This window comes from Nycticebus coucang, chromosome 10 (genome assembly GCF_027406575.1).
Source record: "Nycticebus coucang isolate mNycCou1 chromosome 10, mNycCou1.pri, whole genome shotgun sequence".
Taxonomy (NCBI): domain Eukaryota; kingdom Metazoa; phylum Chordata; class Mammalia; order Primates; family Lorisidae; genus Nycticebus; species Nycticebus coucang.
In genome coordinates, this window is record NC_069789.1 from 116,014,041 (window position 1) to 116,028,121 (window position 14,081).

General features: G+C 48.6%; 1 protein-coding gene across 4 annotated transcripts in view; it reads right to left on the reverse strand.

Moving 5' to 3' along the window:
• The window catches only part of NUCB1 (nucleobindin 1), a 34,522-nt gene extending 20,658 nt beyond the window's left edge, over positions 1-13,864 (reverse strand). The window contains exons 1-4 of one of the 4 annotated variants that reach the window (XM_053606463.1): positions 13,761-13,864; positions 13,208-13,356; positions 8,247-8,354; positions 4,375-4,507 (exon numbers count right to left, since the gene is read on the reverse strand). In XM_053606463.1, coding sequence (XP_053462438.1) covers positions 4,375-4,507; positions 8,247-8,354; positions 13,208-13,345 — 379 coding nt within the window. In that variant the 5' untranslated portion in view covers positions 13,346-13,356; positions 13,761-13,864. The other 3 variants (XM_053606462.1, XM_053606460.1, XM_053606464.1) reach the window with 3 other exon arrangements.
• Positions 13,865-14,081: the final 217 nt, after the last annotated feature.

The following is a 14,081-nucleotide window of genomic DNA, read 5'->3' on the forward strand; positions in this document are numbered from 1 at the left end:
GTAGTGTCATAGCTCACAGCAACCTCAAACTTCTGGGCTTCAAGAGATCCTCTTGCCTCAGCCTCCTGAGTAGCTGGGAGCTTAGGCGCCCACTACTACACCTGGCTAGTTTTTCTACTTTTAGTAGAGACAAGGTCTCACTTTGCTTAGGCTGGTCTCAAACTCCTGAGCTCAAGCAATCCAGCTGCCTCAGCCTCCCAGAATCTGAGGATTATAGGCATGAGCCATCAGGCCTGGCCCAGATTTCGGACTTCTGGCCTCCAGAGCTATAAGACTATAAATGTGTATTGTTTTAAGTCACCAAGTGCAAAGATCTGAGGTGTATTGGGGGGGTTGCTCCAAGATTCATATGCTGAAGATTCAGCCCCAGTGTGATGGTATTAGGAGGTGGGCCTTTGCAGGGTGATTAGATCATGAGGGTGGAGGCCTTATGACATTATCACCTCTTATAAAAGATTTGTTTTACCCCTCCCCCATATGAGGGGACATAGAAGGTACCACCTGTGAGGAATGGGCCCTCACCAGACACCAGATCTGCCAGCACCTTGATCTTAGACTTCTTCCCCTCCCGCACTGTGAGAAATAAATTTCTACTGTTTCTTTTTTTTAATTTCTGCTGTTTCTAAATTACCCAATCTGTGGTATTTTGTTATAGCAGCCCAAATGGACCAAGATGCCTCACTGTACTCTGCTACCGGGCACAGGAAACTAACAGACATCAGCTGGTTCCCAAAGGCAGGGGTAAGGGAATTAGACCAAAGGGAGAGAGGCAGAGGTCAGGGGAGCCCAGGCAGGGACAATGGCAGCTGGACCTGGGTGGCAGTCGAAGAGAGAAATGGTCAGATTCTGGATGCATTTTGACAACAACTGATGTGCAACAACCACAAAAACTGGTACAGAAAAACAGCTAATACACATGAGAGATTTTTCTTCTTAGTGAGGAGAAAACATCTAATTTACCAGAGATTGAGAATGTAATCACTGCAACAGTGTATGGCAGAACACTGGGGAAATTTTGAGACCACCTTATAAACCCAGCACCCAGTACACAGTCAGATTTCACATACGTCTGGTCAGTGGGTAAATGGAGTCAGAAAGACGGGAAAACAAAGTCCAGCTGAACTGTTCTCCCCGGCCCATTCATTGGTACTCAGCCTCATGGGGTGTGAAGAGATTAAAGGAGAAGAGAGGCAGGTGAATCTTAAGAAATGAGGTGAATCGGCTGGGCGCCTGTGGCTCAAGTGGCTAGGGTGCCAGCCACATACACCGGAGCTAGTGGGCTTGAATCCAGCCTCGGCCCGTAAAAAAACAATGACAACTACAACCAAAAAATAGCCGGGCGTTGTGGCAGGTGCCTGTAGTCCCAGCTAGTTGGGAGGCTGAGGCAAGAGAATTGCTTAAGCCCAAGAGTTTGAGGTTGCTGTAAGCTGTGATGCCACAGCACTCTACCCAGGGCGACAGCTCGAGACTCTATCTCAAAAAAAAAAAAAAAAAAAGAGGCAAATCTTTTTTGTTTGTTTGTTTGTTTTTTTTTGGCCGGGGCTAGGTTTGAACCCGCCACCTCCGGCATATGGGACCGGTGCCCTACTCCTTGAGCCACAGGCGCCGCCCGGAGGGCTGAGGATTTTTTTTTTTTTTTGTAGAGACAGAGTCTCACTTTATGGCCCTCAGTAGAGTGCCGTGGCCTCACACAGCTCACAGCAACCTCCAACTCCTGGGCTTAAGCGATTCTCCTGCCTCAGCCTCCCGAGCAGCTGGGACTATAGGCGCCCGCCACAATGCCCGGCTATTTTTTTTGGTTGCAGCTTGTCCGGGGCCGGGTTTGAACCCGCCACCCTGGGTATATGGGGCCGGCGCCTTACCGACTGAGCCACAGGCGCCGCCCAAAAGAGGCAAATCTTAAAGGAATGAATCTTAGCACTGGGATGAGATCTGTCCCAGCAGATACTAGACCATACCACAAAGCTACTACAATGATTAAAGTAATATGTTAGCTACCTGTTTGTAGCTAACAGGTACAAACAACTAAGGTGTCCATCAACTGATGAATGGATAAACCAATGGACACATCCACTCAATGGAACATTATTCAGCCATAACAAGGAAGGAAGCACACAGTGCCAACATGCTAAGACTACATATGCAGGGTTTCATTTATATGAAATATCCAGGCAAAGTAACTCAATTAATGCTTGTCAGAGAAGGGGGAAGGGAATATAGGTAGTCAGGGTTGCAGTTTTCTTTTGGTGGTAATGAAAATTGACTTTGATAATATTTACATGTACCTTGAACATCTAAAAGTCACTGAATTGTATTCTTTAAATGGACAAATTGCAGGGGAAGTGAATTACATTTCAACACACTTCAGCAAACCATTTATAGGAACAAGATAGAGCCTGAGAAATAGAAATAGGATGGGATCTTAGAATCTAAACCTGCCCAATCTCTCTTTTTCCTACCACATTTTCAAAAAACCTCTTCTGTTCCCCTTAAGCTTATAATTAGACTATAAATATAGTCTCAGATATAAATGCTAAAAAATTAGAATCATTCTAATGGGGGAAAACAGAAATTGGCTAGGCAAGGAAAAATATAGTGTACCCTGATAAACTTCCTGATTTTGATCATTGTGCTGTGGTTATGCAAGAGTATGTCATTGTTCTCAGGAAAATCACACTGGAAAATATAGGGGAGAGGGGACATGGTGTCTGTGATGACTTCCCAGATGTGAATGACACAGTAAATGAAGCAATGTGAACAATCAGAGAATCTGGGTAAAGGGTATTTGGAGTTCAAATTACTCTTGCAACTTTAAAGTTCTATCAAAATTTAAAGTTCTGGCGGTGCCTATAGCCACATACACTGAGGCTGGCAGGTTCAAATCCAGCCAGGGCCAGCTAAAACAATGACAAGTGCAACAACAACAACAACAAAAATGGCCCGGTGTTTTTGGGAGGCTGAGGTAAGAGAATCGCTTAAGCCCAAGAGTCCCAAGTAGTTGGGACTATAGCCACCCACCACAATGCCTGGCTAGTTTTTTGTTATTATTGTCATTGTTGTTTTAGCAGACTCTGACCAGGTTTGAACCCACCAGCCCTAGTGCATGTGGCCAGCGCCCTAACCACGGAGCTATGGGCGCCAAGCCCATGACCATGATCTTTAAAAATAAAAAATGAAGGGCAGCCCTGTGGCTCAGTGAGTAGGGCGCCGGCCCCATATACTGAGGGTGGTGGGTTCAAACTCAGCCCTAGCCAAACTGCAACAAAAAAATAGCCTGGCGTTGTGGTGGACGCCTGTAGTCCCAGCTGCTCGGGAGGCTGAGGCAGGAGACTCACGTAAGCCCAAGAGCTGGAGGTTGCTGTGAGTCCTGTGATGTCATGGCACTCTACTGAAGGTGGTAAAGTGAGACTCTGTCTCTACAAAAAAAAAAAAAAAAGGCCAGGTGGCTCTTATGGCTCAATGAATAGTGCGCCGGCCCCATATAAAGAGGGTGTCACTCACATTCGAATCTGGCCCCGGCCAAACTGCAACAACAACAAAAAAAGAAAATGAAAAGGCCAGCTTGGCACCTGTAGCTCAGTAGCTAGAGTGCTAGCCACATACACCAGAGGTAGCAGGTTCGAACCCGGCCCGGGCCTGCCAAACAACGATGACAACTACAACAAGAAAATAGCCGAGCATTGTGGCAGGTGCCTGTAGTCCCAGCTACAGGGAGTAGCTGAGGCAAGAGAATCGCTTAAGTCCAAGAGTTGGAGGTTGCTGTGAGCTGTGACATCATGACACTCTAACTAGGGCGACATACTGAAACTCTGTCTCACAAAAAAGAAAAAAAATAAATAAAAAGGCCAGGTGTCGGAGGTTGCTGTGAGCTGTGTGAGGCCACGGCACTCTACCGAGGGCCATAAAGTGAGACTCTGTCTCTACAAAAAAAAAAAAAAAGGCCAGGCGTGGTGGCTCACGTCTATAATCCTAGCACTCTAAGAGGCTGAGGCGGGTGGATTGCCTGAGCTTAGGAGTTCGAGACCAGCCTGAGCAAGAGCAAGATCCCTTCTCTAAAAATAACCAGACGCTGTGAAGGGTGCCTGTAGTCCCAGCTATTTGGGAGGCTGAGGCAAGAGGAGTGCTTGAGACCAAGAGTTTGTGGTTGCTGTGAGCTATAATGTCACAGTACCCTACTAAGGGCAACAAAGTAAGACTCTGTCTCAAAGAAAAAAAAAAAAGGAAACAATACAAACAGAGTCAGAGTCATGTTAGTCCTCAACTGTGCTAGGAAGAAAACTCCATGGGTACTGTACAATGGGGAGAGTGAGGCCCCAGCACAAAACCATGGGAAGGTCAGCCGCCACTCCCCCACCATATCCTGCCCCTGCTTACTGGGCTCCTGCTCGGCATCTATCTTGGCCTTGAGCAGCATCCTCAGCCGTGACACCTCCTGTCGCTTGAGCTCATCCAGTTTGGTGCGGACATGGTGGCTGACGAAGTCCAGCTCTCGGCTCAACTTCCCGCTCTGCCAAAAGAGACACACACTAGCCAGAATGGGTGCTGGGAGGGGTGCTAGGCAGCTTCATCTTGTGTTCTGTATTCTCTAGTGTTTTCTATGAATGTTCTGATGCCCTGGCTTTTCACTTCTTCCCTGCCTACCACCCCACTGGTTCCATTGAACCCCCAGGAAGGACACTGTCTCAGACCCCTAGGTGGCATCTGAGGCCTGCCCACTTCAGCAACCCCATCTCCTAGCACTCACCAAATCACACTTGTTCTCCGCAATGCTAACTGGGCATGAGCTCCCAAGTGTAGGAGGCTGTTTCCTACATCAGGGCCTTTGCACGTACTGTTCTCACACCTGGGATGTTCTCCAGCCTCCTCTTTCAAGCCTAACCAGATCCTCACTGACCCTCAAAACTCAAAGCAGATGGCACCCCCTTAGGAAGAATCCCAAGACCACCTTCACCTCAACTGTCTCTCTCACACACACATAGTGCTAATATGGTGCCTGCTCTGAGCTACCTCTATCATCACTTTGGATTATGCCTGTTCCTCAATCAGAGCTGACCCTTCCTCTCTCCTGATCATAGTCCCTCATGGCTCCCCAGTGTCCCTAAGAGAGTCCCTCAGCTCAGCATATAAGGCAAGGCCAAGGGTGAAACTTGGCACCCACCCACCATTCGACCCCAGTGTCCCTCTCTTTATATCAGTCAAAGGAACTGACGGCCAACAGCTAAATGTACTAGAATGCTTCTCTGAAATGTTCCCTCTACTTCAACTTTGATGCCATGGACACCCCCACTCATGATTCAAACCTCACTCAAGGTACCCTTTCCACAGAAGCCCTCTCTGACTTGTCAGTCTAACCTGGTCCCTTTCTGGGGCCTTCGAGCACCCTCTACTACCTCTGTTATTGCTCAGGTGCTTTGCCGGCAGTCACTCAAGATTCACATCCTTCTCTGCAGCCTATGGGGGGTGCAGCCTGTGCAGAAGCTACAGGGCAAGGTGACCAAAGTGACAGTCATAATATCAACAACCAGCCAAGCACCTACTAAGTCCATCCTCTAATCTTGCCCACAACCTCATTTTTTTTTTTTTTTTTTGTAGAGACAGAGTCTTACTTTATGGCCCTCGGTAGAGTGCCGTGGCGTCACACATCTCACAGCAACCTCCAATTCCTGGGCTTAGGTGATTCTCCTGCCTCAGCCTCCCGAGCAGCTGGGACTACAGGCGCCCGCCACAATGCCCGGCTATTTTTTGGTTGCAGTTTGGCCGGGGCTGGGTTTGAACCCACCACCCTCGGTATATGGGGCCGGCGCCCTGCTCACTGAGCCACAGGCGCCACCCCCACAACCTCATTTTATAGAAGAAACAACTGAAGCCCAGGAAGAGAAGCCACCTGCCCAAGGTCCTCAGACCCCATGGGAGGCAGTTTCCAGTCTGATGACCAAGTTGGGGTCAGGTTTCCCCAAAGCGGAGTCCTGGGGCCTAGGTCCAAATCCCAACCCTGGCACCACTTCGCAGAGACCCAACACACCCTTTTCCTGCTCTGGACCTTAAAACAGACTGTTATTACTGCCACCAACAACTGACATTTATTGCAACCTTATGCTGGGCTGGGCCAAGCATGTGAAGTATGGACTGTCTCTGACCCACAACCACCCCCCACAACAGGAAGACTGTTATGTTAGCCTGTCCATTTGCAGAGAGGGAAACCAAGGCACAGGGAAGTGCAGCTACTTGCCCAGAACAGCATTAAGATACAGCTGAGATTGGAACCTGGCACTGACCCACTCCACAACCTGCCTCTCTAATTTGCCTCTCTGCTTCTTCTTGTTTTTTTTTTTTTTTTCCAGACAGAGTCTCACACTGTCATCTGGGTAGAGTGCCATGGAGTCTTAGCTCACAGCAATCTCAAACTCTTGGGCACAGGTGATCCTCTTGCCTCAGCCTCCTGAGTAACTGAAACTACAGGCACCCACCACAATGCCTAGCATTGTTTTTTTAGAGACAGGGTCTTGCTCTGGCTCTGGCTAGTCTCAAACTCCTGAGCTCAGGCAATCCACCCACCTTGGCTTCCCAGAGTGCTAGGATTACAGGTATGAGCCACCGAGCCCGCTGCCTCTCTGCTTCTGATATCAGTTCCCAGGGATGTGATGTTGGGCAAGCTGAGTGGCCTCCTGGCCCTCAGTTTCCCCATCTGAGCAATGGGTGGGGCTGGATTCAGTGGATCTGCCTATCCAGCATCAGGGGCTAGGAGGACAGGAACTGACAGGAGCTACAGGAACGTCAGGTCCTCCAGGAGGACTGGGGCCTCCTGCTGACTAGGCCCAGAACCCAGGGACTCTCCTACGCTGAGATGCTTAGAGAACCTGGGGCTGGCACATCAAAGAGCTCCTTCAGGTGGGACATTCCAATACACACTTCAATGAGGTTGGGGACTCCCTACATTTCTGAGTGGAGGCTGGATGAGGGGAAAGGTGGGGTACTGGGGTTCTGGGTTCAGCTGCGCCAGAGTGAGTCCTATACCCATAGGAAGGACACACACAGGAAGGACATAGGGCCTCAATGTCCTCCTCTGTGAAAGGGGGACAACCAGCCAGGTGCAGTGGCTCACACACATATGTAATCCTAGCACTCTGGGAGGCTGAGGTGGGTGGACTGCTTGAGTTCAGGAGTTTGAGACCAGCCTGAGCAAGAGCGAGAGCCCATCTCTAAAACAAAACTAGCCAGGTATTGTGGCAGGTACCTGTAGTCCCAGCTACTCAGGAAGCCGACACAAGAGGATCACTTGAGCCCAAGAGTTTGAGGTTGCTGTGAGTTATGCCACAGCACCCTACAGAGGGCAACAAAATGAGACTTTGTCTCAAAAAAAAAAAAAAAAAAAAGAAAAAGAAAGGGGGACAACCATGGCACCTCTAGAGACCTAGCTTGAGAGTTAACAGTCATGCCAGTGATACCAGTGCCTGCCATATTTTGAACTCTTTCTCATAGAAGGAACTGCACTAAGGACTCCCTTGTATCAGCCATCACAGAACAGTAAGGGCTGCTGCCATATACTGCGAAACCCTTTATATGTCCTCCCTCTGATAATCCAAACCTGAGCCCCATAAAGCAGATTATGACATTTATTTTACATATGGGGAAACTGAGGCCCAGCCTGGCAAGGTCCCATGGGTGGTAAGTGGCAGAGCTGAGAATGGAAATTGGCTGCCTCACTTGGTGTCTCACTACAGTCTGTGGTCCCCAAATCCTTTCCCAGATACGTGACCCGAAGAAGTAACATCTCTGTGAGTCTCATTTTGGTTTATTTATTTATTTTATTTTTTTTTTTTCTGAGACAGAGTCTTACTCCGTCACCCTGGGTACAGTGCCAAGGTATCATCATAGCTCATAGCAACCTCAAACTCATGGATTCAAGTGATCCCCTTGCCTCTGCCTCCTGAGTAGCTAGGACTATAGGTGCCTACCACAACACCTGGCTAGTCTTTCTATTTTTAATAGAGATGGAGGTCTCATTCTTGCTCAAGCTGATCTCGAACTCTAATGCTCAGGTGATCCACCCATCTCACCTCCCAAAGTGCTAGAATTATAGGGATGAGCCACTGCACCCAGCCTCCCTGAGTCTCACTTTGGTGACTGGGAACATGGGTAGGGCTGGAGCCACATCACAGCCCCACCCACATCCAGCAGACCTGGTACTTTCCCAAACCCTGTCCTTTACCCATTCACATAACTTCCCCCTGTTGCCCAGTCCTCACCTTGATGTCTTCCGCATTGGCAGACTGCAGCTTCTCCCGAAAGTGTCCATCTGTCTCCAGCACATTGATGACCTCCTGGAGGTACCGGTGGTAGTATAGGCCTGTATCCTAGGGCAACAAGGAGTGTGTACATAGCAGCCCCAGCCTCCTTTCCTACCTTCAGCTTCTTCTCACAGGCAGGACAAAAGCCCTGCTCCCCTGGGTATCTGCTGAGGGATCCAGGCACCCTCTCCTGGAGCAGGCGGCCTGCTTCACAGGACAAAGGTGCAAGAGCCAGGAGATTGCAGTTCAAAATTCATCTATAATGCAACCCCAGGCAAACTGTCAGTGCAGTTGTCACCTCTTCCCACATCTGTAACCAAGTGAAATTAAAATCATACAGATAAATACCCAGCCCAACATCAGCCACAGTGTGAATACAACTTCCACATAGCTTCATTCATTCACTCATTCAACAAACATTTACTGGCTTCTATCATATGCAGGTCACTATTCAAAGGGACACAGTAAGGAAAGACCCGGCCTTCTGGTCCTACCCTGTTGCCACTTATGGCTGGGTGGCACTTTGCTCTCCCTGTGACTTGTTCTGTTTATAAAATGGGCACAAAGTGGGGGCAAGACACGATTGTAAGAGGGTCTTTACCTAACAAATGCAATCAGTGTAACCTGGTTTCTTGTACCCTCAATGAATCCCCCACAATAAATTAAAAAAAAATGGGCACAAAGTATATGCAATAAACTGCCTGGCACAATGGTAAGGCTACAGATGATTCTCAACTTACTACAGCTATTATTACATACACTGAAAAGTACACAGTCAGTGCTTAATAAATGGTAGCAGCCTTATCATTACTATTACTTGTCCTGCATCACCCAGCTATGCCCTTATGGGTGTATTAGTTGCCTATTGTTGCTGTAACAAAGTATCACGAACTTAATAGTGGGCAGCGCCTATGGCTCAGTGGGTAGGGTGCTACCCCATATACTGAGGGTGGCGGGTTCGAACCTGGCCCTGGCCAAACTGCAACAAAACATAGCTGGGTGTTGTGGTGGGCGCCTGTGGTCCCAGCTACTCAGGAGGTTGAGGCAGGAGTTGGAGGTTGCTGTGAGGTGTGTGAAGCCACGGCACCCTACCTAGGATGATAAAGGGAGACTAAACAAAACAAACAAAAAAACAACAATAAATGTAACAGCAACACGAATTTATCCTTTCAGAATTCTAGAGGTCAGAAATCCAAAATGGCAGCCAGACACAGTGGCACATGCCTGTAAACTAGCACTCTAAAAGGCCAGGTGGGTGGGTTGCTTGAGCTCAGGAGTTGGAAACTAGCTTGAGCAAGATCGAGACCTCTCTTTACTAAAACCAGAAAAACCAGCCATGTGGTGGCAAGCACTTGTAGTCCCAGCTACTCGGGAGGCTGAGGCAGGAAGATCTCTTGGGCCCAAAGTTTGAGGTTGTAGTGAGCTATGACACCTCAGCACTCTAGCCAGGAGCAATAGAGTGAGAGTCTGTCTCAAAGAAAGAAAAAAGGAAGTCCCAAATGGGTCTGCAAGCTGTGCTCTTTCTGGAGGCTCCAGGGAGAAACTGTTTTCTGACCTTTTAGGCTTCTAGACACAACCTGCATTCCTTAGCTGTGGCCCTGCTTCACTTTGACCTTTGTTTCTTTTGTCACATCTATCTCCTTCTCTGACTGATCATTCTGCTTCCCTCTAATAAAGACCCTGTGATTATACTGGGATCACCTGGAAAACCCAGGGTCACCTCCCCATCTCAAGATCTTTAGGGGAGGCGCCTGTGGCTCAGTGGGTAGGGCACCGGCCCCATATACCGAGGTTGGTGGGTTCAAACCTGGCCCCGGCCAAACTGCAACAAAAAAAAAATAGCCAGGTGTTGTGGTGGGCGCAGGAGGCTGAGGCAAGAGAATCGCCTAAGCCCAAGAGTTGAAGGTTGCTGTGAGCTGTGTGACGCCACGGCACTCTACTGAGGGCGATAAAGTGAGGGTCAGTCTCTACAAAAAAAAAAAAAGATCTTTAATCACAGCTGCAAAATTCCTTTTGCCATCTAAGGTAGTATTTCCACAGATGGGGATTAGAGTGTGGACACATTTTGGAACATTATCTAGCCAAGCATTGCTGACTAGAATCCTAAATCTGCCACTTACTGGCCATGTGACTTTGGTAGGAACATCAAGATGCCCAGTTAATTTAGATTTCAGAAAAATGACAAATAACTTTTTTTTTTTTTGGAGACAGTGTCTCACTTTGTTGCCTTTGGTAGAGTGCTGTGGCGTCATAGCTCACAGCAACCTTGAACTCTTGGGCTTAAGTGATTCTTTTTTTTTTTTAAGAGACAAATTCTCACTTTGTGGCTTTCAGTAAAGTGCCATGGTGTCACAGCTCACAGCAACCTCCAGCTCATGGGCTTAGGCGATTCTCTTGCCTCAGCCTCCCCAGTAGCTGGGACTACAGGTGCCCGCCACAACGCATGGCTATTTTTTGTTGCAGTTTGGCTGGGGCCAGGTTCGAACTCACTACCCTTGGTTTATGGGGCTGGCACCCTACTCACTGAGCCACAGGTACTGCCCGGTTTAAGTGTTTCTCTTGCCTCAGTCTCCCAAGTAGCTGTGACTGCAGGCACCCATCACAACACCCGGCTATTTTTAGAGATGTGGTCTTGCTTTGGCTCTGGCTCAGGCTGCTCTCGAACTCCCAAGCTTCAACAATACACCCTCCTCAGCCTCCCAACAAATAACTTTTAATATATGTGGCACGGGGGGCACTTATACTAATAATTATCTGTTATTTAATATTCAGATTTAACTGGATATCTTAAATTTTTATTTGTTAACAGTCCTAGATTTGGGGTGACTTGCTAAAAAAAAAATTGTCTGTGCCTCAGTTTACCCATCTGGAAATAAGGTTAATGAGTCCTCACTGCAAAGGGCTGTTGTGAGAATTAAGTGAATTAACATTTTAGAATATTTGACACAGTGTCATACCTGGTACTTAGCAGGGGCTGTGAATGTTGTTATGATTGTTGTTGTTATTGATGTTTATAATCTGTGCTTCTTATTAGCTTTAGAATAAAGAATGCATTCTCAGGCTGGGCACAGTGGCTTATACCTATAATCCTAATACTCAAGGAGGCTGAGGTGGGTGGATTGCCTGAGCTCACAAGTTCCAGACCAGCCTAGAGTGATATCTCATCTCTAAAAACAGCTGGGCGTTGTGGCAGGTGCCTATAGTCCCAGCTACTTGGGAGGCTGTAGCAAGAGAATCACTTGAGCCCACGAGTTTGAGTTTGCTGTAAGCTATGACGCCACTGTACTCTACTGGGGGCAACCAAGTGAGACTCTGTCTCAAAAAAGAAAAAAAAAAAAGAATGCATTCTCCACCAAGATCTGCAGGATCTCAGGTGATCTTTTGCCCATCTGCCCCTCACTCTCTCTGCTCCAGCCACATTGGCTTCTGTGAAGTCCCTTGAAACACTCTACTGTCATAGCTGGGTGTTGTGGTGGGCGCCTGTGGTCCCAGCTACTTAGGAGGCTGAGGCAAGAGAATTGCCTAAGCCCAAGAGCTGGAGGTTGCTGTGAGTGGTGATGCCACAGCACTCTACCAAGGGCAACAAGGTGAGACTGTCTCTAAAAAAATAAATAAATAAAAAATAAACAAAACAACAACAACCTACTATCTCCAACCACAGCCTTTGCCCAGGCTGACTATCACCTCTGGTGTTCACTCTCTAGAGCTCTGCCCTTTGTCTTCATCTCTCAGCCAAGCACCCAGCAAGCTGGGCTAGTTCACAAGGGCATCGGACTTATGTGTGGCTATGTCTCAGCAACTAGCAACTGTGCCTGGTTCATAGAAAATGCTCAAAAGTGTGGAATGAATGAAGGGGAAGAGGATTCAATGGTGCCCATCTCTGCAACAATTTCACAGAGCAGAGGCCTAACTTTTTGGGTGGGGACCAGGAGCATGGAACGATCTGTCCCAGAAGGTAATGGCCAGCCCATCCCTACTAGGAGATATGGGAAGAAGGCACAAATCAGGGCACTGGCTTTGAGGCTGTCTTAAGTTCCAAATCCTCTAAGACCAAAGGTTTCAGAGAGTTCCATAAACATTTTGGAATTAATAAACAGTTTCCATGCCCTCCATGAAGTAAGAATACCCTCAGTTAACTAACATCTATGAGTCATGTTACTACTGGGCAGGGTATTTTTTTTTTTCAGACTCCTTCTTGGTGGGGGTTGGGAGGGTGGGGGGAGGAAGGATGGAGAGTGCTCAGTGCCCATAGCACAGTGGTTATGGTGCCAGCCACATACACCCAGGCTGGTGGGCCCAAATCTGGCCCAGGCCAGCTAAACAACAATGACAGCTGCAACAACAACAGCAAAACAACAACAACAATAAAAAAAAAAAAACTAGCCGGGTATTGTAGCGGGTGCCTGTAGTCCCAGTTACTTGGGAGGCTGAGGCAAGAAAATCACTTAAGATAAGAATCACCTAAGCCCAAGAGCTGGAGGTTGCTGTGAGCTGTGTGACGCCATGGTACTCTACTGTGGGTAACAAAGTGAAACTCTATCTCTTAAAAAAAAAAAAAAAAGAAAAGAAAATCGCTTAAGCCCAAGAATTTGAGGTTGCTGCTAGCTGTGACACCACCACTCTACCCAGGGGGCAACAGCTTGAGACTCTGTCTCAAAAAAACAAAAAACAAAAAACAAAAAAACAAAAAAAAAACCCGACAGAGACTACAGGTGGGGAGTGATACAAATTTTCCACTCCTCAAAGTCATGGATCCCCAATTTTTCACTCTCAGTACTGCAAAGAAAGGCAGGCAAATGACAAGCCACAACCGTAGGGCCAGGAAGTCACTGGAGCATCCTCCCAAGGGCCACAGAGGTCCGCAGGAATTGTAGTACCACTCTGAACATCTGGCTGGAGAGCAAGGCAGGGCCACTCACGGGGCTCTCGGTCGCGGGGTTCTCTTCCCTGTTGGGTGCCCCCCGCTCCAGGGGAACGGCCAGCACAGAGTGCAGCAGAGACAGCAGCAGCAGCAGGAGAGGTGACAGGAGGGCTTCACGAGGTCCAGAGGGAGGCATGGCGGCGTGGTCTGTGAGGGGCGGAGAAGTGAATAAAGGTAAAGTCTGTCCCAACCCTCTTTCTCCCCTGGACTCATAAGTCTGGACCCCCAGCTCCGACCCCACTTGCAAGAACCAAAGCACCAGGCATTTCGTTACCCGGGACTAAAGATCCCAGGACTCCAGCCTTCTCTTCCTCCAACACAGGAGTCGGAGCCAGGAATACTGGCTTCTAACACCCTAGTCCCTCAGACTCAGCAATCCAGGACCTCATCCCCCACCTCCCTCAGACCCGAGAGTCCAGACCCCTGTATCTTCTTTTTACAGGACCTAGAAGCGCAGGCATCCCAGCTCATCCTCTTCCTGAACCCAGTCTTCCAGCCCCCTGACCCCCATCCTTTCCAGGACTCAACGGTCTGGAACCCGGGCCCCTCACCTCTACTTCCCCGCAGAGGGCGTTTATTCCGGCAAGGACCTCCGGTGCGTTTCTGGTGATTTCCCCCTTAGATCACGCCCACTTTCCCACAGCGGGCCCGCCCCAGGTTTTGATTGGTCCACGCTAGCTCTGGGTCCTTTCGTCAGCGCATAACCGCCCCGCCCCTTACTGAAGTCGCTCGCTTTTTCTGGAAAGCCCAGCCTCTCAACGCCGCATTTCCTGCTTTTTAGGCAAAAGTGGGCGGAGACTTTCAAGGAGTTGTAGTTCTGCGAGGGAACGTGAGTCAACTTCCGCAGGCAGCGTGGCTCCTTCGTCCCGTGG